The sequence below is a fragment of the Siphateles boraxobius genome, unplaced genomic scaffold (assembly GCF_051911475.1).
Source record: "Siphateles boraxobius isolate OS27281-9 unplaced genomic scaffold, OSU_SipBor_1 57, whole genome shotgun sequence".
Classification (NCBI taxonomy): domain Eukaryota; kingdom Metazoa; phylum Chordata; class Actinopteri; order Cypriniformes; family Leuciscidae; genus Siphateles; species Siphateles boraxobius.
The window spans coordinates 997,138-1,025,000 of NW_027509183.1; the positions used below are offsets into that span (position 1 = coordinate 997,138).

The 27,863-nt window shown below is 38.4% G+C and overlaps 2 protein-coding genes across 2 annotated transcripts in view; one reads left to right on the forward strand and one right to left on the reverse strand.

Annotated features, from left to right (window-relative positions):
• ikbkb (inhibitor of nuclear factor kappa B kinase subunit beta) overlaps positions 1 to 21,322 on the reverse strand; it is a 34,079-nt gene extending 12,757 nt beyond the window's left edge. The window contains exons 1-10 of the mRNA XM_077206919.1: positions 21,083 to 21,322; positions 20,227 to 20,347; positions 14,802 to 14,896; positions 8,950 to 9,067; positions 8,723 to 8,792; positions 3,542 to 3,630; positions 3,267 to 3,356; positions 3,030 to 3,154; positions 1,903 to 2,010; positions 835 to 1,051 (exon numbers count right to left, since the gene is read on the reverse strand). Coding sequence (XP_077063034.1) covers positions 835 to 1,051; positions 1,903 to 2,010; positions 3,030 to 3,154; positions 3,267 to 3,356; positions 3,542 to 3,630; positions 8,723 to 8,792; positions 8,950 to 9,067; positions 14,802 to 14,896; positions 20,227 to 20,331 — 1,017 coding nt within the window. The 5' untranslated portion in view covers positions 20,332 to 20,347; positions 21,083 to 21,322. The remainder of the gene's footprint in view (positions 1 to 834; positions 1,052 to 1,902; positions 2,011 to 3,029; positions 3,155 to 3,266; positions 3,357 to 3,541; positions 3,631 to 8,722; positions 8,793 to 8,949; positions 9,068 to 14,801; positions 14,897 to 20,226; positions 20,348 to 21,082) is intronic.
• A 5,502-nt stretch (positions 21,323 to 26,824) lies between these two features.
• plat (plasminogen activator, tissue) overlaps positions 26,825 to 27,863 on the forward strand; it is a 24,563-nt gene continuing 23,524 nt past the window's right edge. The window contains exon 1 of the mRNA XM_077206905.1: positions 26,825 to 27,086. The gene's annotated coding sequence lies outside the window, so the exon portion shown is untranslated. The remainder of the gene's footprint in view (positions 27,087 to 27,863) is intronic.

The following is a 27,863-nucleotide window of genomic DNA, read 5'->3' on the forward strand; positions in this document are numbered from 1 at the left end:
AATCATTCCAGTAGAGCTGCAACTAATTGATTATTTAGATAAATCGATTAGTTGGTCGATTGTTTCTTCGATTAATCGGATGAAAAAGCTTCTTCTTTTCTTTTATTGACAAAACACACTATTCCACGTCCTGGCCAAAGCTGTCCTTCAAAACAATTTGCCATATGAATGCTTTGAAAACACAGAGTATATATATCTATGCTACGTACAAAAGAGCTATAAAGCAAAAGGACATTTTAAATCCCTACATTAAAAATTACGATAATAATAAAGAAAAACACAAACTAAGTGTAAACAGATAAGAGGAATTGTCTCTGGACACAGTAACCTGTTACTGTCATTTCTTTATCCTGTAAATGTTAAAATCTTACATTTATATTCAATTACACGCAGTTATCCCTTTACAGTTACCACTCTCATAAAATACTTGAATTACAAATACTTTAATGTTGACTTTTAAACCTAAATTTAACATCCAACAACAGATATTTCAGCAAAATGAATATTTTTGCAATGAATATTAATTGTCTTCCTCTGTAATGCCTGTTTGAGGCGCTCATTCAGTAAATCTGAAGTTTAACGCAGACTGTCAGGAAGAGCATTCATGCAAAATGGAAACACAGCTCAATATGTTTCTCACACTATTTTTAGATGCATTTTGTCCATAGAAATGCGTTATTCGTTATTCAGTGCTGTAATTTGATGCGACTGGCGGAAGTTTTCCGTGCACGGTGGGCAGACGCAACTAATCGATAATGACATTCGTTGTCGATGATTTTCATTATCGATTCATTGTTGCATCCCTACATTTCATCATCGAGAGCTTCAGCTCACCTTTAGATCCAGAATGCGACGTAATTCATCAAAGCAGAAACAGGAACTTTTCGGAGAGTCTTTGACACTCTCGGGACTGGTTTCTTTACTGTCCTCCTCTGGATCTTTGACCCCCTCCTGACTGTCTTTGCTCTGCTGTTTTAAATCTTTGCCTCGCTCTTTCGGTGACCATCTCAGCATCATTTGTAGCCAGCTCTCCAGCTTCCCAGCTAGCAGTCTGAAACACATTTAGAGTTTAACCCAGCTACATATTCACTCTGAATGTGGTATTTTTCTGTCAAATTTATCGATTTAGCTGTACTTGAAATTAATGAATGAATAATTGTTGTTGAATAATTTGAGGCCTACGATCAAACAGTTTCAAAAATAAATAGAAAACCTGTCCTAATTGAAAAAAGTTGACAAAAAGATTGATTCTAATATTTGTTGATAAAATGTACGATTTATAAGCAATTTTTTTGTAGGCCGGTCATTTTTTTTGACTGGGAACACCACAAGTGTGACTTTGTGCCATTTTATACAAAATAAAAGCATTTCAAAACAAATTTCTTGGTTAAACATTAAAGCACACTAGTGTGATAAACGGTGCAATTTGTATTCATATTTTATGTAAAATTGACAAAATTATCCACAAATAACGCTTTTTTTCCACTCAAAAACAGAGGTATGTAAGCTCAGATAAATAAGGCCTACAATCGATCAATTCCAAAAAGAAATATAAACCGGTCCTAATTGAAAAAACAAGTTGACAAAAAGATTAAATCGAATATTTTGTGATGATGTAGCATAATGAGAGATTTATAAGCAATTTTTTGTAGGCCAGTCAATTTTTGACCGGGAACATCACAAGTGTTACAATGAGGGGGGAAAAACACAAAAAAATTACAAAAAGTATCAAAAACAATTTGTGAGGTTGTTAGACAGATTAGACTTAGTAAATTTTAGTCCAATGCAATAACATTAACTAGCATTTTCAGGTACGGGAAAATCCTCTCCGGGTCAAAATGACCCGAACACAACATGATGGTTAATAACAGATTCATCCGTTCACGTAGTCACAGGACTCACTTGTTGAGGTTGTGAGGGTTCGGTAGGTGTTTGGAGAATCGAACTTCTCCCATCAAATCCTCGTAAACCACTATATCATCCAGTTGTTTCTGCAACAGCTTGCCGTGCCTGAGGAGAGAGAGAAACGTGAATACAAACAAACCTGGATTTATTTTGCAACACACCCTTCAGCACCGGCGTCAGTCTTGATTTTTCGTACATTCTCAGAGGTTATAATATAAAAACAGTGCATGTGGTGAGAATACTGGAGCACATCCAATCAAAGTACAGCAATCTCCGGGATAATAAACTATTGTAGCAAGAATATTATCTTTACTCAAACATAAGATGTTAGAACAATAGTGCGTCATGCAAGTTTATGAAGGTCTTTTCTGCATTGAGTACAGGAACTCTGGCTCAAGCTGTCAGGTCATGTACTTTCGTTTTGAGTCTCGCTATTGGGTTCATTCACATACAGAATTTAACATCACATTGATGCCACTTTTACAATGCGTTTAAACTGAAGAGCTGACGCGAGTACACACGTGCCACCACTAGTACGTAGGAAATAAAAGTTATTTATTTATAAATCATTTCTTTTTGAAATGGTTTAATTTTCAGCTTTTACAGTTTTCCTTCCTTATCAAACAGCCTGCTTTATATTTAGCAGGATAGGAACAGTGGCTCTCCAAGGCCAGCTTTAAAACAGGCTAAAACAACTGAAAAAAATATTATTTCTTTCAATTCACCCTATCAACACTGATTTTGGTTTCTTTGAAGACACAAGTCTTGGAAAAAAACATGAATATTTGAGGAAGCCTCATTTTTAAAAGACCTGGAATAGTCATTAATGGAAATTAATAAAATCTTGTGATTGAAAAAGTGTCCCTATTATATTTTAGACTCCAAAACAAAATTAGGAATCATCTAAATTCATTAGTTTAAAAGAGTAGAACATTCAGCTCCTATAACTTCTTGAGTAATGAAACTTAATATACAGAAACTAGAAGTATCCAAAGATTTACTTTACCAAAAAAGTAATTTACAGCAGATGTACAGGATAAAACCTGAATTTGGAGTCAAAAAGGTTGAGAACCACTAAATGAAAACCATCAGACCTTGCAGTGTAAAATTCAGGGAATAATTACCATTGCACGGGTTGCCAGTTTGGTAGAAAAGGCCTGAATCCTGTGATACACTCAAAAACCAGCGTCCCGAAACTCCAATAATCCACCGCCACCGTGTACTTCTGCTGTTCTAACAGCTCAGGGGCCTGAGAGAGACCGACAGTACAAGACACAGACAACATACTGTATATCAGTAAAGATGAGATACTAAACAATCAAGAAGTCTGGCATTTTGCACAAGTCCGTTGATGTACCCACCAAATACTGCAGCGTCCCGACGAACGATGTGCACAGGCTGCTCTGGTCCAGTTCTTTAGCATAACCCAGATCTATGATCTTATGGACCAGCTACAAGATGCAGGAAACATTCATGCTTCTTTAATTTACCAATAAAATATGAGAGAGAAAATAGTGCAGTCTTAATGCATTTAGAAAACGGAATTACTGCACAAAAAAAACTAGTTTAAGGAGATTTTTTTATTAAACACGATTCGATGAATCGGATCTTTTGCACCAGTTCTCCCAGGACTCACCCTTTTTTCTCCCTGTTGAAGTACAATGTTTTCTGGTTTGAGGTCTCTGTGAATAATTCTCATCCCGTGGAGGTACGTCAGCGCTGAGGCTGGAGAGAGACAGATTTGTTTTTTATTGGATATATATTTACATTTTAATGAGATGATCATCAATATAACTTTAGACACCAATGCTCTGCCAGCTCAGTGCAATCGTGCAGGTCCTGAATGTGTTACTGTGGCGGTCACAAACCTCAGTGCCATTAAACCAGATGTGTTATTATTCAGGTAACTAGATATAAAAAGGTCAACAGTGTAACTAACATTAACTACCTACATTTTCTTTAAACTCTTCCCAAAAGAGTGAGTAAGTATGATTCTTGTTGAAAAACAAATGACCGATAGTCTTGCCCTATATATATATATATACACACCATTGGTTCAAGTCAGTGTTACTGACTTTTTAGGAAGTGAAACTACTAATGGTTCCATTTAGTGACTTTACATTTGAGAAAGTATTTTAAAGTCCCCCTGTGGTGAAAAATCCAGCTTTTAATGTTGTTTATATGTCTATGTGGTGTTTTTAATATCCTTTAAAGCTCAGGTAGGTAACTTTTGTAAACAAATATTTGTTAAAACTGTCAGGACATAATGAGTTTTAAGTTTTAATAGAATATGAGACAGATAATCTGTGGAAAAATCAAGCTCCTCTGGCTCCTCCCTGTGGTTCTATTGCCATTTGCAGAAATACACCGCTCCCGGTCAGAAACAACCAATCAGAACCAGGAGGAATGTCTTAGCAGTGTCAATCACGCTCGTGTACGCGCTGATCACCCCTCTCTTGCACAGCGTGAGCGTGTACCGTCGTTCGTGACTCTCCTGTTCGAACTCGTTCATCCAAATGAATGAATCTTTTTTCGAGTCATTTCGTTCATTCAATGAACAAAATGACTCGAAAAAAGATTTGTTCATTTAGATGAACGAGTTCGAACAAGATCACGAACGTGCATCACAGAACAGAGCAAGGCGAGCATTTGTGCTTATAAAACTTAAAAGTTTTTTATTTATTTTTGAAATGACCGATCGTTTCGCTAGATAAGACCCTTATTCATCGTCTGGTACCGTTTAAAGCCCTTTGAAGCTGCACTGAAACTGTCATTTGGTCCTTGAAACGTTTGTGTCCTATTGAAGTCCATTATATGGAGAAAAAGCCTGGAATGTTTTCATCAAAAACCTTAATTTCTTTTCGACTGAAGAAAGAAAGACATGGACATCTTGGATGACATGGGGGCGAGTAAATTATCAGCAAAAGTTTTTTTTAAAGTGAACTAATCCTGTAACGTTATCTTACTAGCTATTTATAACTTATAGAAAGAGTGCAACGTTATAAAGTGACATGTATTGCAAAATACATAATGATTTGAGGACCAAGTTTGTAGTCAAAAGTATGGGCAGGCCATATTTAATGTAAAGCATGTTGTTGATGTTTCGTCCCTATTAGTGAATGTTCCATAACTGTTTATAATCCGCCGTCATCGGTGGTCCTGTTTACTAGCCTGCGCGTTCACGGCAGGCTCCGCTGTGGGGGAGGAGCTGTGGGGGAGGAGCTGTGGAGGGAGGAGCTGTGGGGGAGGAGCTGTGGAGGAGGAGCTGTGGGGGAGGAGCTGTGGAGGGAGGAGCTGTGGAGGGAGGAGCTGTGGGGGAGGAGCTGTGGAGGGAGGAGCTGTGGGGGAGGAGCTGTGGAGGGAGGAGCTGTGGAGGGAGGAGCTGTGGAGGGAGGAGCTGTGGAGGGAGGAGGTGTGGGGGAGGAGCTGTGGAGGGAGGAGCTGTGGAGGGAGGAGGTGTGGAGGGAGGAGCTGTGGGGGAGGAGCTGTGGAGGGAGGAGCTGTGGAGGGAGGAGCTGTGGGGGAGGAGCTGTGGAGGGAGGAGCTGTGGGGGAGGAGCTGTGGAGGGAGGAGCTGTGGAGGGAGGAGCTGTGGAGGGAGGAGCTGTGGGGGAGGAGCTGTGGAGGGAGGAGCTGTGGAGGGAGGAGCTGTGGGGGAGGAGCTGTGGAGGGAGGAGCTGTGGAGGGAGGAGCTGTGGGGGAGGAGCTGTGGAGGGAGGAGCTGTGGAGGGAGGAGGTGTGGGGGAGGAGCTGTGGGGGAGGAGCTGTGGAGGGAGGAGCTGTGGAGGGAGGAGCTGTGGGGGAGGAGCTGTGGAGGGAGGAGCTGTGGAGGGAGGGCTGTAGCGCAGCAGAGAGCAAGGGGGTTGGACCTGTAAGTTGTGCTTGTTCAAATTTTCAGGCTAAGTCAACATTTTCTCAAAACTCCCTACTGCAGCTTTAAGACAAAAAATTTGCAAATTCATAAGTCGACAGCATTGCTGAGTATTTTCTCCTTGAATTAAAACTGCAGTGAACCAAAGACAGTCTCAAAAACACGGTTTGAAATCCCTGGTGTTTTTGACGTCACAAACTACCAGATCAACGAGTGATTGTCAACGAGTAGATCTCTGAGCTGTGTGAGTGAGTGGAGGCGGGGCTCATTTGCATATTCATAGAACCGCGTATACTAAATGAGGCATGTAGAAAACGTTTAAATATGTCATTTTGGTGATTAAAGATGAGTTTTAAGGGATACAATTTATTGACTACAGGGGGACTTTAACATTTCACTTCACCCACTTTCAACAGTTCATGAATGAGCTCAAAATGAGCATTCTGTCATCGTTTACTGTAAGTGTATGACTTTATTTCTTCTATGGAACATGTCTCAGGTTTTTGTCTATATTTTCTTTTGTGTTCTGCACAAGAAATAGTCATATAGATTTGGAATGACATACGGTTGAGTACTGTACATGATGAGGGTATTTACATTTTTGCTCTATCACTTTAAGACATCAAACCCAACACTCCAGTTGACGGCCACAGTGAAATTCCAGGTAAAGTTCCCACATTATTTTTCTAAAGACTTCCCAATAAATCCTCAATGATAAAGTCATTGAGGTCACGTTGGATCAGGGTCTAACACCCAGACGATTTTACTGGAAACCGGACTTCCACATCAACTGATGTTCATCTCAAATGTTTCTTTAAGGAACCGCAGTGTTTTTAACTGGACAGGATGAGGCCGGTGACTAAATCCAGGTTTATGTTTGTGATTTAACAGAAAAATCTCTGGTGGACCACAGAGTGACGATGAGATATGGCAAGATGACATGTTGTTGTATATAACGGTATTTATGACCTACCATTAGATCCTGTTTGAGCTTGTTAGTTGTGGATCGAGTGTAAACAAAGAGAATCTACTCACAGTGGGTATTAAACGGTAGATGTAAATCATCAACTCAATCCAGATCCTAATATCTCTATAGTGACTAAAGGTTATAGGTCACTAATGTTCTCACCCTCAAACTAGTTTTTTTTTTTTTTTTTCGTTTTTCACGGCACACAAAATGAACGATCTGAAAGTTACACATGAAAATAGACCAATTCCGAGTCTGCTTCTCAGAGGAGAACAAGTCTTCCTAAAAATGACCCCAGAAAGTCAGTTTTTTTATGAACTCAAACCTTTCTCTTCTCATGAAATGATCTGAGCTGCTCCACATTCATTTATAGCTCTTTACTCTCACTGCATAAGTTATTGACTCATTTGGGTCTGTTTATATTTCTAGGGATTCTTAGAAAAAATTCTAAAGCAAGGTTGAATGAATCATAGTTAAGTTAAGCAAAACACTTCCTTTTCTGTTCTACATACAAAATCAAGTCATGTACAGTCAAACCAAAAATTATTCAGACACCATATATCATTTTTAATATATTTTCAGGACACTATAGTTCATTTATGTAAGTTAGGATAGCAAGGTGTCTGAAGAAATTTTGGGTTGATTGTAGGTTTGGAACGACGTGAGGGTGAGTAAATTAATTTTGGGATAAACTATCCCTTTTATGTCCATAAGTTTTAGTAGAGCCCCCACCATTTTCTTGCTAAAAAAGTCTTAAGCTGCATAATGCATCAGACTTCCTCTCTCTGGTAATGTGTGTGTGTGTGTGTGTGTGTGTGTGTGTGTGTGTGTGTGTGTGTGTGTGTGTGTGTGTGTGTCAGATTGGTCTGATTCATACTCTCTACCACTTTCAGCTGCAAATCTGGGTTAAATATTTGCCTCGGTTTATGTTCTGACATTTACAAGACCTGGGGCCCTATTTTAACGATCTAAAACGCAAGTGTCAAGCGCAAAGCGCAAGTAACTTTGTGGCCGGGTCTTGGGCACTGTTGCTATTTTCCCGGCGGGATAAATGACTCTTGCGCCAGGCGCAAATCTAAAAGGGGTTGGTCTGAAGTAGCTTCATTATTCATATGTGTGGTTTGGGCGTAACTTGAAATAAACCAATCAGAGCGTCATCTCACATTCCCTTTAAGAGCAGGCGCGCTTGTTCTAAAGCAGATTCCTATTATAAGTGCGGATTTGCCAGGCGTGCGCCAGGAGCGGTTCACAGCCGAGGAGAGCAACGTTCTTGTCAGGGCCGTAAAACACAGAGAAGTGACATTGAAGATGGAGAAACCCACCCAAATTAACTTCTGTTAAACAGGCGTATGATAATTTGGGTAAATGTGTAAGCTACATGTATGCTTTTATAATACATTGTCTATCTATCTATCTATCTATCTATCTATCTATCTATCGTAATAATGTATGATTTGCAAAAATGAAAAATGCTGCTTAGATGAGAGAATCATAGTGTATGCAAGTTGTGCACACGCTACATTGATTATGGCCAAGCATGCGCCCTTAAAATAGCATAATGAACAACGCGCAACTGACTTTAGACTAGTTTTTTTCTGGTCAGTGGCGCAATTGTTTTATGGAACAGCAAAATAGCAAAATGGATTGCTTGCGCCGGAACACGCCTCCTTTTTTGCGCTGAACCGCCCAGGGAGCGCAAGTTCATTTCCTAAACAGCTTTCCTTCTTAAACAGCTGCTTGTGTTATTTGTGTTGTAGGGCTGTATGAAATCTGTTTTATTTCTACCCAAATCCCTTTTTTTTACTGGATTCTGTTTTAATGGTTAAATTAAATTTCATTAGTCAAAAAGCATGTTTTATTAAATTAAATTAAATTTAACATCAACTTATTGCCAGTTTAACAAAAATTACATTTTTACAGCTGTTCTATTTTTACAGAAATTAACTTTGGACCGCCATTGGCTGGTGTGTGCAGACTCACATATATCTTGAATCAGTGTCAGAACAGCAGCTTCTCTCATGCCACAGCAGTTCTCAAGCAGATTCAGGTACTGAACATACAGAAAGCACAGAGGTTATTTTGATAATGCAACATGCAACTGAATCACTGGAATATTCATATACCATGGTTTTTACCATGCTGCATGTCCAAAAACCCATGCTATCACCATGGTATTTGCCCAAAAAGCTTTTTTGTAAGTGCCACACCTTGCGTAGGTCTCCTCCCTGGCAGTACTCCATGGCCAGCAATGGCAGGTCATTTGTGGCCAATTTCTGGAGTTCTTCTGGAACGTCTCTCGCCGCCACCACATTCATGTGATTCAACCTGCAGAAGAGAGACGCGTCATTATTACGTGCAAACACTAAAGAACACAACGTACATATAACTCTATTATAATCTGGGTTACACAATGTTGTTATTGAAAAATCTGTTTGTAATATTCAGCCGGCTGGCCGGCCCTGCCCTACACGAACCTCCTATAAAACACATGCTCAGGACAAAGAGGAATAAAAACAGATGGATTCCAGGCACCATAACAGGATAACTGCAACGGCAACACCTAAAACAATCATCTGAGAAAATAAACAGCTCGTTTTAACCCTCACATGCAACCATCCTGACATAATTGCTGTAATAACAAAAATTAGGCCTTGAGTAACAACGGGTGAGTTGCAAAAGAGGTGTTTCAATTCATCTCTTGCCTTTCTTCATCTCAAACAGCAAAACGGCTCTCCTAAACCTTACCGTAAAAAAAACCCCAATTCACCAGTTGAGTCAATTCAGTAACGTAAAAGCCCGCTGAAATGCCTTGAAACGCACAGCATTATTCAATGTGTTGATGTAATTTCCGCTGAAATGGGAAGATAAGGTGGGAGATATCGAACAGCTTATATTAGTTTATATCACAGCTCGGCCGGAGCCGTTGAGCTCGGTAAAGCTGCAGTTTCCTCCTAATCTCTAAGTGTTTCTCCTCCTGATCTCCTCCATATCGCTTTAAAAGCGATACCTACAGGTCTGATACCTTTTCGATACGGTATCGTATCAACTCGATCATATGATCCGCTCTGTATATCGTGTCTCTGGACCAGAGCTGAGGCGGTTCATGTAACACTAACATAAAACCAGACTTCATTCGCCCCAATGGAAAGCATATTTACACGGTCTGAATCGTTCCCTATCCCCTATATAGTGCACTATGTGCCGTTCACCATGTAGAAAATAGTAAATGTGTGAACAAGTGACCGATTTCAGCCGCAGCTTCAGCGCCTCTTTATAATGTAGGGGGCGGAGCTTTAGATTCTAGAGAGTATTTGCTTGGACAGGAAACTCTGATGAGAAGTTGAAGTGCAGTGATGTCATCAAAATCATTGATCCATTTTGGTGGAAGTGAGAGACTGTAAGTTTTGAACGCTTATATCTTCTAAATGTGAATTTTGTCATTTTTTTGAAGCTCACTAGCTTATAGATAACAGTAAGGCTAACATATTCACAGTAAAAGCCAAAAAAACTCAATTTTGACTTGAAGTTTAATTCAGCCATACTATATAGTATGCAAAATTGGTGAATCACAGATCATAAGTCGAAGATAACTTTACAATTTCTAATTTTAAAAAATATATTTTTTAGCTAATATTACCCACAACCAGGGCTTGACATTAACACCCGCCAACCCGCCAAATGCGGGTGGATTTTGCTCGTGGCGGGTAACACAGTCACTCCAACTAGCCACTTTGGCGGGTTGAATAATTGTAGTCTTTTCAAAAGACATCTCCTTCTTCCCGGGTTTCGGCACTTGTAACGCAGTTCACAAACATCCCAAGTCTCCCGGAAGTTCCGGGAGTCTCCCGCATATTGATAGCGGCTCCCTGATGCCCGCAAATTAGTTCAAATCTCCCAGAATTCAGAGCTTGCATGCGAGACAGTGTAGCGCGCGCACGGCAGAGAGCGAGAGAGCGAGAGAACTTGCGTGTGTGTGCTAGTGTGCCTCATGAAGCGCATGTAAGAATGGAGCATTTACATTGTATATTTCTATCCATTTCTTGTCAACCTGACCAGTAGTCATTATTAGGGCCTGAGCACAAAAATGACACAAACTGAAATGTATTCTTTATGATGAGAGGAACGTTCCCCTCAAATTTTAATGAAAATAAAAGCAACTTTGTCCGAACCATGGCATGCATTTTTCGTGAGGTTTCGAGACTGATCTACTTTCCATTGCAACTTGTAACAAAGAATTTCCCGTCGGGGCTCAATAAAGTAATTCTGAGTCTGATTCTGATATTTAAACAGACAGTGTTTCTAATGCTAAAGGTTTTTTTCAGTTTAGTTTTTTAAATCTTTTTTATTAATCTTCTACATCCATGCACCACTTTTATTGTGCAATAAGAAGCTACTTTTTTATCTCTTTATCTTAATACATGGTTTTATTTTTAAAAAGGAGCTTTACACACAACCTTATCAGAGCTAATGATAATGACCTGAATTGTTATACATTTATGTAGTATTGATTTGGGTGTGTACAGTGGTTTTACATTTTAAAGGGTTGTAAATCTAGTTCAAGTAAATTTTAGCATGCCATAGTCAACTTTAATCAGGTAATTTCACTACAACAAAAATGTGGCTAGTAAAAATGCTGTGTGGCTAGTAACTTTGGAAAACCACTAACCACATTGGCTAGTGAGCAAAAAAGTTAATGTCAAGCCCTGCCCACAACCCTTTGTGCTTCAGAAGACATTAGGTGTGTTTGACTTTAAGAGGTGACTTCGACTTCTCTTTCACTTTTTTCAGTTGAAAAAAAAAGTACGAACCCAAGTGAACTGTTAAGTAATAATAAATTTTAAAGTAGGCTTAAATGGAAATTCATCCCATTTTCTAAATTCATTAATTTCTAAAAAACTCAACCATCTGTTCTGATGAAACAACAGGTTTCTCTCTGGTGTCGTATGCTGGACTCCACCAACTTCTTATTATCAGCTTTATACAGCTTCCGTAAAAAGTTCATGTTTGTAAACGATCATTCCCTAAATATCACAAGACAAGTTTTTACAGTCTCTAAAAAAAGTTCTAATATCTTATGCAGTGTTGCTTCTTGTTTGAAACATAACCAGTGTTCAAGATGAACAAACCTTATACCAATCAGCACATTGAATGGTAATCTGAAGAGAAAAAATCTTTGTTTGGAAAGCTATGAAGCAGACAGCAAAGATTAATCACAAATGGTGTTGTTATCATTACAGGCCCCTCACGGATACACTGACCTGGGTTACGGTGGACACGTCAGAGTCTGACACGCTCCATAAATCACGGGTTATTTATCATGACGGGTGAGTTTAATCAGACTTCATGCCGTTTTGACGTCAGTCTTTTTCTAAACTGCTACCAATACAGTCAAATACCTCGGAAAACATGACGGGATTCCTTTCCCTCCACAAAAGAGGTTCAACTGAATTACATTTCTGAGATTGAACACTGCTATCATCATTATTAAGGGTTTATCATCACTGAATGTGTGTGTGAACTAGACAAACTCAGTCCTGGGTGTTTTCCCCAAAAACATCTGTCTGTGTGATGGTTGTGGTTTGGCGATATACACACTGAGCTCTACAAGAGGGTGTTTGAGTCCAGGTTTGTGGCTCAGACCAAGTCTGGGGACAGTTTGCTATAAATCTGAGAAAGCCAGCACGTCCCCCAACCCTTCTCGCTCGTCACACAACCACTGTTAACGAGAGCAATCCAACCACACCGCAGCGTCACTGAAACACTCACACTGTGACACTCAACAGACAACATGTGGTTATAATCATTCAAATTCATGCATAATTGAACCAGGTTGAATTTGGATGACACCCAGACGGTAGCCTACAATTTGTCCTGTTGTCACAGACATGTTGTGTAGAGCCTTCAACATATTGGATAATATTTCGTTAAAACTCTTTATTTTATAGTGAATTATGCATAATTACATGCAACTAACCCTCAGCCGAATCATACCCTAACCCTATTGTAAGTAGAGCTGCACGATAATGGTTAAACTGATAATCACGATTATTTTGCTCAAAATTATAATCACGATTATTCTCATTTGAGGAACTACCGAGAAAGAGAAGATACTTCTATATAAATTGCATAATTATCAAAAGTGCTGATGTAATAGGCCTAGCGGCCATTTTGTGCGTTCATTACTAACCTACACTTCACCTAAAAGGCCTGTGGCAAGTCAAAACAAAATCCGTGGTTTAGATTGTGATGTGTCTTCATATTAGATCTTCTAAGCGACAATTTGGTTGCAAATGAGACAAACTACAGATTCAGATCGCTCAGCAAATTCATACTGCCGATAGTGATAGACACTGGAAACTGTCAGTGTCTATCGTTCTCAACCGATTTACATCATGAAAACTGGTAAAACCTTAAACTTCAAAACAGTGAAACTCCTCATTATTTCCAATAATTCCAAATTATTGTTCATTTAATTCTGCAAACATAATCCCAAACAATAAGGTGGAGATCCATGTTTTTATTTTTTCCAAATAAATCTCTGAGGGTCTGATTGGCAGATTTAGTCACACAAACGGCACATGTGGCTTGTGAAGAAACAGACTGGCTGTGTGACAATTTCATGTAAGCAGAATATCGCTAAAGATCATCAGTGCTTTTCCCTCAGTGTAGAGCGACCGTGCGCAGGGTTGCCAGATTGCACAGATTAAGTAAAACACCGGGCAGAACATGGAAAAGAAAATCTCTTTTTGGAGGATTTAAGCTACTACAAAACATCAACGCTAGTATTGACTGGACGCAAATGTCAAAAAAATAAAAAGGCGTTTTCAGGATAAATAATCGGTAGGCAACTATCGCGACGATTATTTAAAATGAATCAAGAGAGACAGATATCGTTATCGAGATTAAAATACAATTAATCGTGCAGCCCTAATTGTAAGTACATGTAGTTGCTTAATATTACTCAGTACTTAAATATATAACTACACTGTAACAAAAACACCTTAAAATAAAGTGTAACCAATATTTCTTCACCATAGTTTGCATGTGTTCACACAAGAGCTGCACGATCAATCGTTAAAAGATTGCGATCCCGATTCGAATACTCATGTGATCTCATTCCTAAATGACAACGACTTGTTTGTGTCTATTAAACCTTTGACAAAATCCTTAATTCAACCTGTTTTTAAAAAAGAATTCATTCAGATTAATTAAACATTTTAAATAGACTGCAGCAATTATCATTTTGCCTCTAGTAAATTTCATGATATTTTGTTTAGTTGTCTGTTTAGAATCATGATCTCTGTTTGAAACAAAAAAAATTGTGATCCTCAATTTGTCCAGAATCGTTCACACCCAAAAAACTTAATATAAGTAGTTTTCCAATAAACAACTGGACATGAATACAGCCACAACAAAATCAGCCTTAAACCAGTAACAGAAAGAAAACCTCCAGAGACAGACAGAGATGCACTTGCTCCTAATTTAAGATGAGCCTGAAGGTGTTGTGACGGCACAAACCGATGCTGAGGCCGTTAAACTGGGGCACTTTTTACAACTGCGGTGTCATAAATCCATCCTTCTTTGTTTTGCACAGAACTTTTGTTCATAAAAACACTTATAAATAGCCGAATAACAACAGAAGGCTTTGCGTGGTCGCTTAATGGACTGCACATTAGAGGATGGTAAACATAGCTGAGATTCAGTGGGCAAAAGATGGAAAAATACCATGAAAATAAGAGTGTTTTCTCTTTAAAGAAGCATCTGCTATGACGTGAAAGCCAACATAAAGTTATCAGCCAAAAAAGATGGGTGTAGTCGTTAGCTGAATTACTGTGAAGGAGTCATTGCATATATATTTTCATTTTTAAATCACCCTGAGTTCCAGGGAATGTTTGTGTACCAAAAACATTTCATTTGTTTTTCATGAACATGTTTCTCCCTCTCTGATGCTGATCAGACTTCTATGTAAATGCCTTTTGAAATCAGGAGGTTTGCTGTGTGTGAACCGTACTGAGGGGGAAGAAATAGGAAATTGGCTCATGATATGATATATATTCACCTCTTCATGATCTGAATCTCTAAACTCCATCTTCCCTTGTTCTTGGCGCTGAGCTCCTGCCGGCACTGTTTGATGGCGATCTGAACGCTGCTTTCCTGTACACACATACACACAGATATACCAACACATGTTGGAAAGATCAGAGAAAAAATTACTGTGACAATACCATAGTGCAGTGGTTCCCAAACTGTGGTCCGCGGACCACTAGTGGTCCGTGAGGGTACTGCAGGTGGTCCGTGGAAAGGCAAAATAAAATGTAAAATAATATTTTTTACCTTCATTTTACCAGGAATCCGCATAAAAAAAATAAAAAGTAAAAAGAATATGTAGGCCTATATTGATATAAAATTTAAATTAAATTGTCAGGTTATTGTGGGATTACTAAAATAGGCTAGTGGTGCTCGGCCGTGACATTCAAGTTCAGTGCCGTTAGAAACACAACATGGATCGGTGGATAGCAACAGGTTCTCTGAAGACAAAAGCGGTAGAGGCAAATATTTTGCCATTATATAAAATATTTGTCTGATTATAATTTCACCAACAGTAATTCTGGATTGCCTCCACCAAACAAGTAAATAGGAAATAAGCAAATCAGAATACTGCACGCCAAAACAGCAGTATGCGCGCAAGCGTGAAACGCTAGTGTTTCTTCTTGCTGCGTATCTTTTACTGGGGTCTCCAACACGTCGCTCGATTGGAGGTAGCTCGTCAAGGGGCCGTTCACATATCGTGTCTTTTGCGCTCTCAAGTTCATTATTTCATGCAAGCGCGCGGCGCAGCGAGATGAAAACACCTCAACTTTTCATAATGCCGCAAACGCACCGCAGTTCATGTGACAAAAACAAACAAATCAGCTTCATCCTTTCCGTAAACATTGAAAGCTCAGTCAATGAAGAATGTAAGAATGCACGTGCACCCAAACACTAGGGGTGTTTTTCTCTTCTCCGTAAATTAATCTTGTAGCAGAGCTACAGCAAGCGTTTTTCGGTGGTGGAAATCTATTAGCTACTAAGCACAACTTAGCGCCAATTACATTGGCGGCAATGTAAGTATCTGGATATTTGCGGCGGGGCGAGGGCTTCGATTACCTCTCTCTTTTTTGACCATACATGTTTGCATCCCTGAAATGAACCTGATTATGCCCTCGGGCGCTTGAGTAAATAAATAAATTAAATCTGTGGCAGCCGTTGTGTGCAGTAAACTTTCTTTTAACAATCTGTTGTACTGATGTGATGACCAGTTATAGTTTTAATGTTAGTAAGCCTATTTAGAGGTGCGGATTAATTCAGGAAGGACTGTGTGTAGATATATTTTATTATGTGTATTATGAGGTGGTCCGTGAAAATTCTTGATTACAAATAGTGGTCCACACACACAAAAAGTTTGAAAACCCCTGCCATAGTGCATTGATGGTATCAGATGGTAATACAATGGTACTTTAAAGTCCCCCTGTAGTCAATAATTCTATCCCTTAAAACTCACCATACCTTAGAAAAAAATTCTGTCATGCCTTAAAATATCTTGAATGTAACTCGACTCCCTTGCCTCATTTAGTATATGCGGTCCTATGAATATGCAAATGAGCCCCGCCTCCACTCACTCACACAGCTCAGAGATCCACTCGCTGACGATCACACGTTCATCTGATTGGTTACAAGGTAGTTTGTGACGTCAGAAACACCAGCGATTTCTAACCATGTTTTTGAGACTTTCTTTGGTTCAATGCAGTTTTAAGGAGAAAATACTCAGCAATGCTGTCGACTAATGAATTTACACATTATTTGTCTTAAAGCATATTAAAAACACAACATAGACACATAAACAACATTAAAAGCTGGATTATCAACACAGGGGGACTTTAAAGGAACACGCCGACTTTTTGGGACTTTAGCTTATTCACCATATCCCCCAGAGTTAGATAAGTCCATACATACCCTTTTCATCTTGGTGCGTCCCGTAACTCTGTCTGACGCACCCACCACTAGCCTAGCTTAGCATAGCACAAAGACTGGAAGTAAATGGCTTCAGCTAGCATACTGCTCCCAATGAGTGACAAAATAACGCCAACATTTTCCTATTTATATTTTGTTATTTGTATAGTCACAGTGTGTACAAATAACAAGGTCAAATGAGACACAGACATCTTTTAACCGTATACATATTGGGAACTATATTCTCAGAAGGCGAAGCACTACTTGGGCGGAGCGCAACACTCCGAGCGAACTCACCAACGGGCGTCTCAGAGCAAATCACTCCGCCCCAAGTAGCAGTGCTTCGTCTTCTGAGAATATATCTCATATGACCTTGTTATTTGTACACACTGTGACTATACAAATCACAACATATAAATAGGAAAATGTTGGAGTTATTTTGTCACTTATTGGGAGCAGTATGCTAGCTGAAGCCATTTACTTCCAGTCTTTGTGCTAAGCTAGGCTAGCGGTGGGTGGGTCAGACAGAGTTACGGGACGCACAGAGATGAAAAGGGTATGTATGGACTTATCTAACTCTGGGGGATACGGAGAATAAACTAAAGTCCCAAAAAGTCGGCGTGTTCCTTTAATATACAGCAGGCACAAACAATGGTGATCCGGTTACATTTCACGATAGATATTTATTTTCACCATTAGAACTATTTTCTTCACAATACATGACCCTTGCTTTAATGATAAGAATAATAACACATTTTATTTATAATGCGTTTTTTAAACATACTACATATAAACAAGCAAAACAATACATGGTATATAAAAACTAACAAATAATTACATATTAAACCTATACTAAAAGGTGTATTTTGGGCACCCCCCCCCCCAAAATAAAAATATTGTATATATACATATATAATGTAATGCCATTCCGACATTTTATAAGTGTCCATATACTTTTGAAAGCCACTGTATATCATATTTATGCACGTTTGTTTTTGGAAACTGTCTAAAGTGTCATGAGGGTGAAATGTTTCTGTGACCTTTGGATCCTAAGGTGAGTCTACAAGCATAATGAATGAGTGATAAACAATGAGTGTCTCTGTAACGGGTAAAGAATTATGTCATACTATAGTGACATTCAGGGAGGAAATCTATTAGGCGGCACTTGATTTCCATCTTGCCCATTTCCTACGATACTTCCTTTTAGTTCACTTCTCATGACAGGAATTATGACGACCGGTGACATCAGCCGGAAATGGCAGAAAGAGAGAGAAACCAATGCAATCAAGGTGAGTAAGCAAACATGGTGCATTTTTCATTTAGTGAACTCAATGACATCATGACAGGACTCAGGAGTCTTTAACTGCAATGGCACACATCTATGGTGAAAATGCTTCTATTTTACACTTATTTTATATGATTATTCAATGTGGTCTCAGACGTTTGCACATACAGCGCTGCCACAGACACAAAAACAGCATTTTCACACTGGCTTCATCAACATCCGCTTCACCAACGCCCTGATTATTGGTGACATGACATGATGTCACCACTGACCACCAGTCTGAACACAAACTGTGCTGGACAGGATATAAAGACAATAAAATTAGATTTTCTCTGTAGATATGAGTGTTATACATGACTAGATATGCTCTTTAGATACATTTTTTCAAATGTTTTATGGTCCAGCGTATGAAAATGGTGCATCTGATCACTAATTAATAAAGTAACATGAAGACTTATTAAAATAACCCTGGTAACAGCAAACAACAGGAATCATTAATGTTTTATCTTCTTCAGCATTCCTTGAAGACTATATAACCGTCATGCTCAGTAAACCTCTTAAGGATGTCTGTGTTTCAGTGTAACTACAACAGGCAATGAGTGATCCTGATGTCATCCGTGACAGGAAGTGGGACAAAGCAGGTATAGATGCATTTCCTCCTTTAATCTCATTGTTAGAGTTCCAGTGAAGGTTAAATCATGGGAATCTGAAGTGCCTCTATTTTAGGATGTTCAAACACCTTTATCCTGATTTGCTGTAGCAGGATGGGATGGGACGACCGTTTACTATAGAATTATAATAGAATTCCAATTATAATCCTAAACCAGTGATCGGCAACGTGTGTCATCATGATGAAGTGCCATTTTTCATTAAAAGATAACTGCGACTTTTTATCTCACAATTGCGAGTTTACATCTCGCAATTCTGACTTTATAATCCAATTGTGAGTTTATATCTCACAATCTGACTTCATAACACACAATTGCGAACTTATATCACGCAATTCTGACTTTATATCCCGCAATTCTGAGGAAAAAAAGCCGCAATTGCTTTTTTATTTTTTATTCTGTGGCGGAAACAAGATTCCATAATATATTGTGTAATAACCATTTTCAAACAAGTTAACAATTAACAAATTTCAGTTAAAACCTGAACCAGCCTGATGATCCGTGTTATTTATAACATAATCAATCACAAACCTGGGTAAGAGTTTATTTTACAGTGTCATTGTTACATGCAGTTAACCAAACCTAACCCTATAGTAAGTACATGTAGATACTTAATATTACTCAGTACTTAAATGTATAATTACAGTGTAACAAGGACACCTTAAAATAAAGGGTTACACTTTATTTTAATGTGTCATTGATACAGTGTAATTATTTATTTAAGTACTGAGTAAAATTAACAAACTACATGTACTTACTATAGGGTTAGGGTAGGATTAGGATTTGGTTGAGGGTTAATTGCATGTAATTATGCATAATTTACTGTTATTACTATGGTAAGAACATGTAACAAGAACACCGTAAAATAAAGTGTTACCAAATAAAGTGTTACCCAAACTTGCTAATTTGATTAGTAAAATAGAAATAGAGCAGAATGTTAGAGCAATTTAAAAAAAAAAAAGGAAAAAAAAGTAAGGTTTAAATCTGGATCCACTCGGATCATGAATCACCTACCATAAATTAATATAATTATAGTGTGCCTTTCTCCAGACTGAGCATCTGCAATAACACCTATATATACTATACAAATATGCATTTCACAATGTATTTAAACAGGAAACAATAAATAAATTGAATGCATCCGCTGCTCCTCGTGATCCTAATGCACAGCAGACAGTAAATATAGACTGACACATGCTGAGTGTCATGAGAACGGCTTCACCGTCATCTACTTCTGTTTGTGTAACCAGCCTGATTCACATATAACACAACACTTTAGATTTATGTGACTTTAGGCCCGTTTTTAAAGCATCCCAAGCTTTATAACTCAGCCCTAAAAATCTGAGGAACATGAGAAGTTGATAAGAATGTTGTTAAAACCCTTAAACTAACTTGACTGAGAAAAGGAATATTATTCCAGCAGCCACAAGGATGTTGATCCAGGAAAAGGTTCTGGTGTAAATCTCGTTGAGGGATGAGCATGCATTGGGTTTATGAGTGTGCTATGCTTGACTGCATCTTTGTTAGGAATCATATTTTACCTTGTTTTGCCAGAGAGTGACATTCCCGAAGCCTCCGGTTCCCAGTCGCTCCTTCAGTTCCCAGGGGCCACACATCTGCGGCTGCATGGATGGAGGACGGCTCATGACGGACCCTCAAACCCTGGAGAGAGAGAGGAACACCATCACAACCATTAATGTTAAAAACACAGATATACATGTGTACTAGGATCACATATGTGTGTGAAAATACAGGAGCTGAATATGGCATCTGAGGACGTCCTCAATAGTAAAAATTATAAGTGTTTTATTATTAATAAAAACAATGTTTAGTTTATTATTAGTATGCTGTATATATGTGAGGGTTTTGGTTAGTCTATAGACATTTAAAAACAAAATATAACTGAATATGAAGCAGCACAATATTGATAATAATCATAAATGTGTCTTGAGCAGCAAATCATCATATTATAGTTATTTCTGAAAGTTCATGTGACACTGAAGACTGGAGTAATGATGCTGAAAATTCATCTTTGATCACAGGATATAAATTACCGTTTACAGTATATTCACATAGAAAACGGGGACTGTTTTTACTGTATTTGATTAGATAAATGCAGCTTTGGTGAACAGAAGAGACTTCTTTCAAAAACAGTACAGAATATTACCGACCTCAAACTTTTGAACTAAATTCATACAAATTTGATGTTATGAAACGCTGCTTTCTTTATAATCAGCGCCATGTTTGTACACAAGATCAGATCAGATTATCAAACTTTCATTAAGCTGCTGTATCACACAGCTAATAATACTAAAGTCCAGATGTTTAAAGCTGTTTATTCGCAGTATATTATATATGTTCAGTAAAGCTCTCGTCGTTAATGTGAAGTGATTTTACCTGCTGCTGTCAGATTTAATCTGATTTACTCCAAAACGCTTCTCAAAACAGACGATTCCTGCGATCTTTACACATCTACGGATTTCTTTCTGAAATAAGTAAATGTTTGTGATTATGTTTGAAAGCAGAAGAGCATTGAGTTTCTCTACTTCCTGAAACTTTCCTTTCCCGTAAATATTGTAATAGAGCAGACTCGCAAAGTAACATCCGTACTTACAATAAGCTACTACATACTAGTATAGTAGGCCAATAGAAGATCAAATCATCATACCGTACTTACATTTCTGAACAATAACCTTTTTGACTTTCTCAGTTTGTGTAAATCCACTTGGGGCTCAGAGTTTACCGGTATTTTTCTCCCACATTAATTTCAGACACGTCGAGTAGCCTACTATGGTTTTGTTTCATAATACAGTGTTTTTATTTACCCTGAAAGTATGGAAGAGAAATGTGACAATATGACAGCTTAAAATGTTATCTGATGTAATCAAAAAATATACAAGACAAACTAAAATATTTTGTCTATAAAATCAAAATTATTAACTTTTTCATAAAGAATAATGGCATTTTTTTAATTTTTAAAAATAAACTATTTTTAAGTTTGACAAAAACACTCGACAAAACATGCAACAAAGTTCAAAACAATAATAGTTTCTGAACATTGACTCTCAGTCTTTATTCACATCTTTCTTGTGGTTTCATAAAAAAGTTGTTAATGTAAATTATGTCAATAACATAAGCATTAAGAACTATCTAAACTAAACAGATTGTAGATTAAAATTATAGCTGAATTGTCTAATTTTATAGAAACACTAAAAACTGAGATGATTTTTTTATTTTAAAATCACAAATATGTGATCATTTCCTCGAAAAGTGAGTTGTTCATGATGATTTCCTGCGGTGCCACCCTGCAAGAGGACAGATTTACCGATATAACCTCTCTCAGCCTTGAAAGATGGAGTTTCCTTCATTTGTTTCTTTTTTACTGTCAAAGGATTGATGTGTAAATCTGTAAGAATTTCGACTGAATTGTTTTAAAATCTATTGGGAGCAATGCAACTTTAAAAAAGGTCAAGTATTCATGTTTAATCTAATGCATAAAAAGCAACATATCAAGTTTTTAAAAATAGCTTAATAATATCAGATGAATTATCATTTGACTGGGTCTCATTTCAGGACTCCTCATCACAGCCATGACCCGTTTTCTCTTTAAATGTCCAAATAAAAGGTGTATTTTATGGCCTTGTTCCTCAGAGATGTTCATTTTACACAAACTGTTGTGTTCCTAATAGCCACAGTAACATGATCAGCCTGATGTCCTGCGTCATTGTGAATAATCTGCTCTCTGAAAGTGAATCTAATGACTCTTTCGGCCTACAGAAACTCTCAGAAGTGTCCTGTGGAAACATGTAATCGGTGAGTAAATAAACAGAAGGAGGGTAAACAGCTAATAAATCTTTTTAATCAGATGCTCTTATGAATCGCATGTTGCCACATTTCAGAAATTCTACTGTCATTTGCGTATGGCACTTTGGTGGCGGTCCGTTCTGGTCACTATGATGTTCTGGTGTTAGTGACGAAGAAGACGTAGATGTGACGTCCTGAACCGCTCCAGCTGCTCTCGATGTGTGTTTACACAGAAGTTTCCTGTTATCGTGCATACTTGATGATACAAGTGATAATCTGTGTGTAATATTATACAGATAACATGCTTGAGTCACACAAAACCAACACACAGACTGTCACGAAGAGCACTATATCCATACTGTATAATATATAAAAATTATCTTTCTCTTCTATTCTGCCTTGAATCAATACATGAATCAACTTGAATTAAAATAACATCGCGTGACATCAATTCACTACACTTTCATCGCAAACATACGACTACATAACAACTGATTTCCCCCTTTTTGTCAGGCTGGTTTGTTAGTGGGGATTACATCTTTACACCAGTAGGTGGCGACAATTAAGTGGGTTTTGAATCATTCATTCAACTGATTAATTCATGAATGAAACAAGTTTGCGAGTCATTGAATTATCCACACAATCGATCCGCTCAACAACAATTGCTGAATTCGGAACCACATACTAGAATACTATTACTCTTAGCCTACTAGTATGTGGTTCCAAATTCAGCAAATGTTTTTATGCAGGAACGAAACAAGTGAGTGAGTCATTGAATCATCCACACAGTCGATTCGCTCAACAACAGGGGCTGTATCCCAAATCGCATACTCTCATGAGTAGGTACTTATTTTGAATAAGTAATTACTTCACGAACATTAGAAAAGTATATTCTATATAGGCTAGTATGAATGGGTTTATGAATGTATTCCAGACATAAACTGTAAAAAAGATGGACGACGCCCCTTCGTTCTCTTCCATTGGCGAGAAGTGAAGCCGCCATTGTCCCGATATGGCGCTGACATCTTGGGACTTGAGTCTGCGCAGTTGCGATTTCGGGACCAGACATGCGCAGTAGTGAGCAGGAAGTAAAGCCGCGAAATCAACGTCCCGCTCTCGTCCCGCCCTCACTCTCGCTGAATCAATCGTAAGCACGCGCCTCTGCTGCAGAACAACCCATTATGTCGGTGTGAAATAATTAATTATAGAAATTTAGATATTACATTTAAAGCTCCAATCTCCTCAGTCCTCCAAAGATCCCGAAAAAAAGTCTGTTGTTGCTTCAGGGACTACTTTGCTCAGAGAAACTGTCAATCACAGCTGTCAATCATGTACGCCACAGCACCGTTTTTATAGCATCAAATAACTAACTAAAAACAAACACTTGAAATTACATCGACGTGATGAAATCTACAGTAAATGACAGAAACTATCTTTGGAAAAAAGATATGTGAAGTGTAATTTAATTGTTTAGTTGGTTTCACGTCCCATTGAATAACATGGGGAGGCGGGGTTTATGAGCTATACTAGGACCGGCCACCGGGGGGCGATCGAGACGCTTTGGCTTCACTTTTCAGGGCTTGTGCGGCACGCGATATTTTTTTTCACAGGATGGTAGGGGAAGACTCATGAATATTCATTAGGGAACTCATCCCTGATTGGTCTTAAAGGGTTAGTTCACCCAAAAATGAAAATTAAGTCATTAATTACTCACCCCCATGCTGTACCAACACCGTAAGACCTTCGTTCATCTTCGGAACACAAATGAAGATATTTTTGATTAAATCTGAGAGGTGGATCACTGCTACATAGGCTGCCTAAGGGAATGAAACTTGACGGCCCAGAAAGTCATTAAAGAACATGTTTAAATATTCCATGTGCCTACAGTGGCTCAACTATAAGTTTATCAAGCGACGAGAATACTTTTTTTCCGAAAAAAAAAACATAAATAACGACTTTATTCGACTATTCCTTTACTTCTTGTTCAGTTCTCGCGCATGCGTCGTGGAAATCTCTTGAACTCTCGTCTCAGGCCCACAAGGAAGAAAAGGAATAGTCGAATAAAGTCGTTATTTATGGGGTTTTTTTCGGAAAAAAAGTATTCTCGTCGCTTGATAAACTTATAGTTGAGCCACTGTAGGCACATGGAATATTTAAACATGTTCTTTAATGACTTTCTGGGCCGTCAAGTTTCATTCCCTCTGGCAGCCTATGTAGCAGTGATCCACCTCTCAGATTTAATCAAAAATATCTTCATTTGTGTTCCAAAGATGAACGAAGGTCTTACGGGGTTGGTACAGCATGGGGGTGAGTAATTAATGACTTCATTTTCATTTTTGGGTGAACTAACCCTTTAACCCCAGTGACTGGTAGGTTTAGGGGCGGGGTTAGGGGTAGCTAGGTCATCAGACCCCCAGTGAGGGGTAGGTTTAGGGGCGGGGTTAGGTCATCAGACCAATCAGGCATGAGTTCCCTAATGAATATTCATGAGTCTTCCCCTACCATCCTGTGAAAAAAAATATCGCGTGCGGCACGCTTGATTCCAGACATACTACATCCGCCAGGTTGTCATTATCATGTGACCTACCAGTGTCAGTTACGTCAATTCACTGCCATTCACATATCCTCTCCTGTGGCCTCATGGGATAGTGGGTGCTTCTCAATATCCCTCCTCGTCTCCTCGTTCCCATAGACATCATCTAACTTATGCCCGTTCCTCCGTCCTCCATCCTACGACCCGGAAACCGACCGAGCTCAGCCATCTTGAAGGACATCTCAATTATTGCACCGCGAGGATCGAGGAGTGAGGAGGCTTTCAGAGGAGTCATGAGCGAGGATACACAGGTGTATCCTATGCGAGATTGTGTTTTATTGACCAAACGTGACGCAAATATCAATTCTCCTCCCCCTTCATATCTGTCACAATCATTTTAATTTATTCTTTACCTTTGCAGTTTATATAAACCACATATCTCACATATTTCAACAGGGTATCTTGCTTTATTATTATTTCTTATTAATTTCTTAAATAAACAAACTTCAACAACATGAGGGCAGATCCTTTGAGCGCTGCTGATGACGCTATGAAGTGACACTCGAGTGATCAAGTATTCCAATGTATAAAAAAGCTGTCATTCTATTCCTCCGTCTTCGTTTTCTTTCCTCGCACCCTTCCCTCGTATCCAGGGGTGGAGCTGAGACGCGAGGAAAGGAAGCGATGAAAGGAAACGAGGATGCACAAATAAGAAATGAGAAGCAACCAGAGTCCATTGTATGCACACTTCAGAATCTCGCTGGAAGAAATAGCTAGGTCATAGTTGCTTTTTGCCTGTTTTATGTGTACTGTGAATTCTGACATACTGTCACATAATATTTTTCGCCTACTATATATTATGGAAGTATGCGATTTTGGATGCAGACAATGTTTTTATGTAGGAACGAAACAAATGAGTGAGTCATTGAATTATTCACTGAACCGATTCATTCAACAACAGCATCAAGAAACATGGATCAGGATCTCCAGTGGTTTTGTTTGGATCTATTTTCGTTTGGGGAGCAAAAACAACTAAGTAGCGAGCAATATTGTGACAAAATGTAAGTTACTCATTATTAACTCTTAGTTTTTTGAACTGTGAAAACATCACACAGTTATATCACTCTGTTAATAATAGCGATCAAGCCGTCGTCGCTAGTTAACATGAGCCTCTTTTGAACTAGCAACTAAAACTTTTACGTTCTCGGTTCTTGTCATCTCCACACCCGAGGAAACACACACCAGTGTTTTTTAGAACCCGCCTGGTTCCGTGATGGAAGTTGAGACGTCACACATATTTTTCCCTCAAAAACACACACTTAATATACACCCACACAATAGTGGAATAAGCTAAATATACACCAGGGTAAGTTGTTAACAGCACAGGCGCCCTGGGTGATTTAGTCTAATTTGTTGTCTTAATTTTATGCCGAGTAAAGCCCAGTCTTTTATGAACAGTCTAATGGACTGACAGATGCACAGCTGGGGAAATAGGAATAAAGAATATTTTATTGTTTTCAGAAAAATCCTTCCCTTAAGTTCACATTTCTTTAGCTATAATATTTGTATTATGTATGAAGTTGTTCCGCACATTAACTATCAACATTCCAAACGTTTTTGTCTTTAACACTATGTTTTATCACTTGCCTCTTTTTCTCTGATATTATGATTGTAACGTGTTTTTGCTATATTTCTTTACAATATATCTGAACGCTTCTTTGATGTTGTCTAATGCATACGTTTTGTAAGTGTCTACATACTTCTTGGGTCTTGGGTTCAGCATTACATCACTGATATGTGGCATTACTCACTGATCTAACGAGCTTACCGGACTCGTTCCGCCGGTGTGTGTGTGTGTGTGTGTGCGTGTGTGCGTGGGACTGTTCCTATCCCCGCCCCGCATCAGCATCATCACCATCGGAATAAATATCGTGATATTCACCAGCTCAGACCCAGAGACCCAGAGACCCAGACACCCAGACGGACACTTTATCAGAGATACTTTGGATTAAGACGCATTTGCGCGCATTGGAGAGGAAGCTTAAAGCGCACTTGTTTCTGGAGGTAAGTCGTGAACACAGACGCTTTATTTATTTATTTATTGCTTGAACAGGTTTCGTTTGCAGAATGCAGACCAGGGCTGTGGCTCAAAACACACAGAGCTTATACACATCATATAAGCACAGCTGATGCAGGAACGCACCGATGGTGCCCAAAATGCTTTCGTAGGATTTGGGATTTGAGACACTAGTATAGTTATGCGTTTATTCTATATATGTTATAGCCTAGCTAGACTACAAAATTGCATCGTGTTTGAATAATATATAGCCAAACAGGACACTGTAATCATTAACATGTGCAATTGTTTCCAGGATGTTATTTATATTTGATGTGACTCTGAAGTGACTCTAAAATTGATTAATTATTTTATACATTATACTTTATACCTTTAGTCAAGTTGAGTCATATATAATAATCATTTTGACATTTTTGCATTTATTAAAAAATGTGTATTTATAATAATATAAGCAGGATTTAGCCATTATGTAGACATAGTATCATAAAAAATAATGTGATTTTGGAAACTGGGATTTGAGATACTTAAATAGTTACTTATATACTTGTTACTTATATATACTACGAACTTGTATTGTGTTAGAAATATATATATATATATAATACACAGTAAACATGAACATGTGCAGTTGTTTCCTTAAAACTACTTCAGGTTATACTTCAGTTTGATTCAGTCATTTAAAATATTTTTGTATAACATGATCGACATGTTGTATAAACTACAACTACAATCTAAGTAAAATCTTATCTATTTACAGAACATTA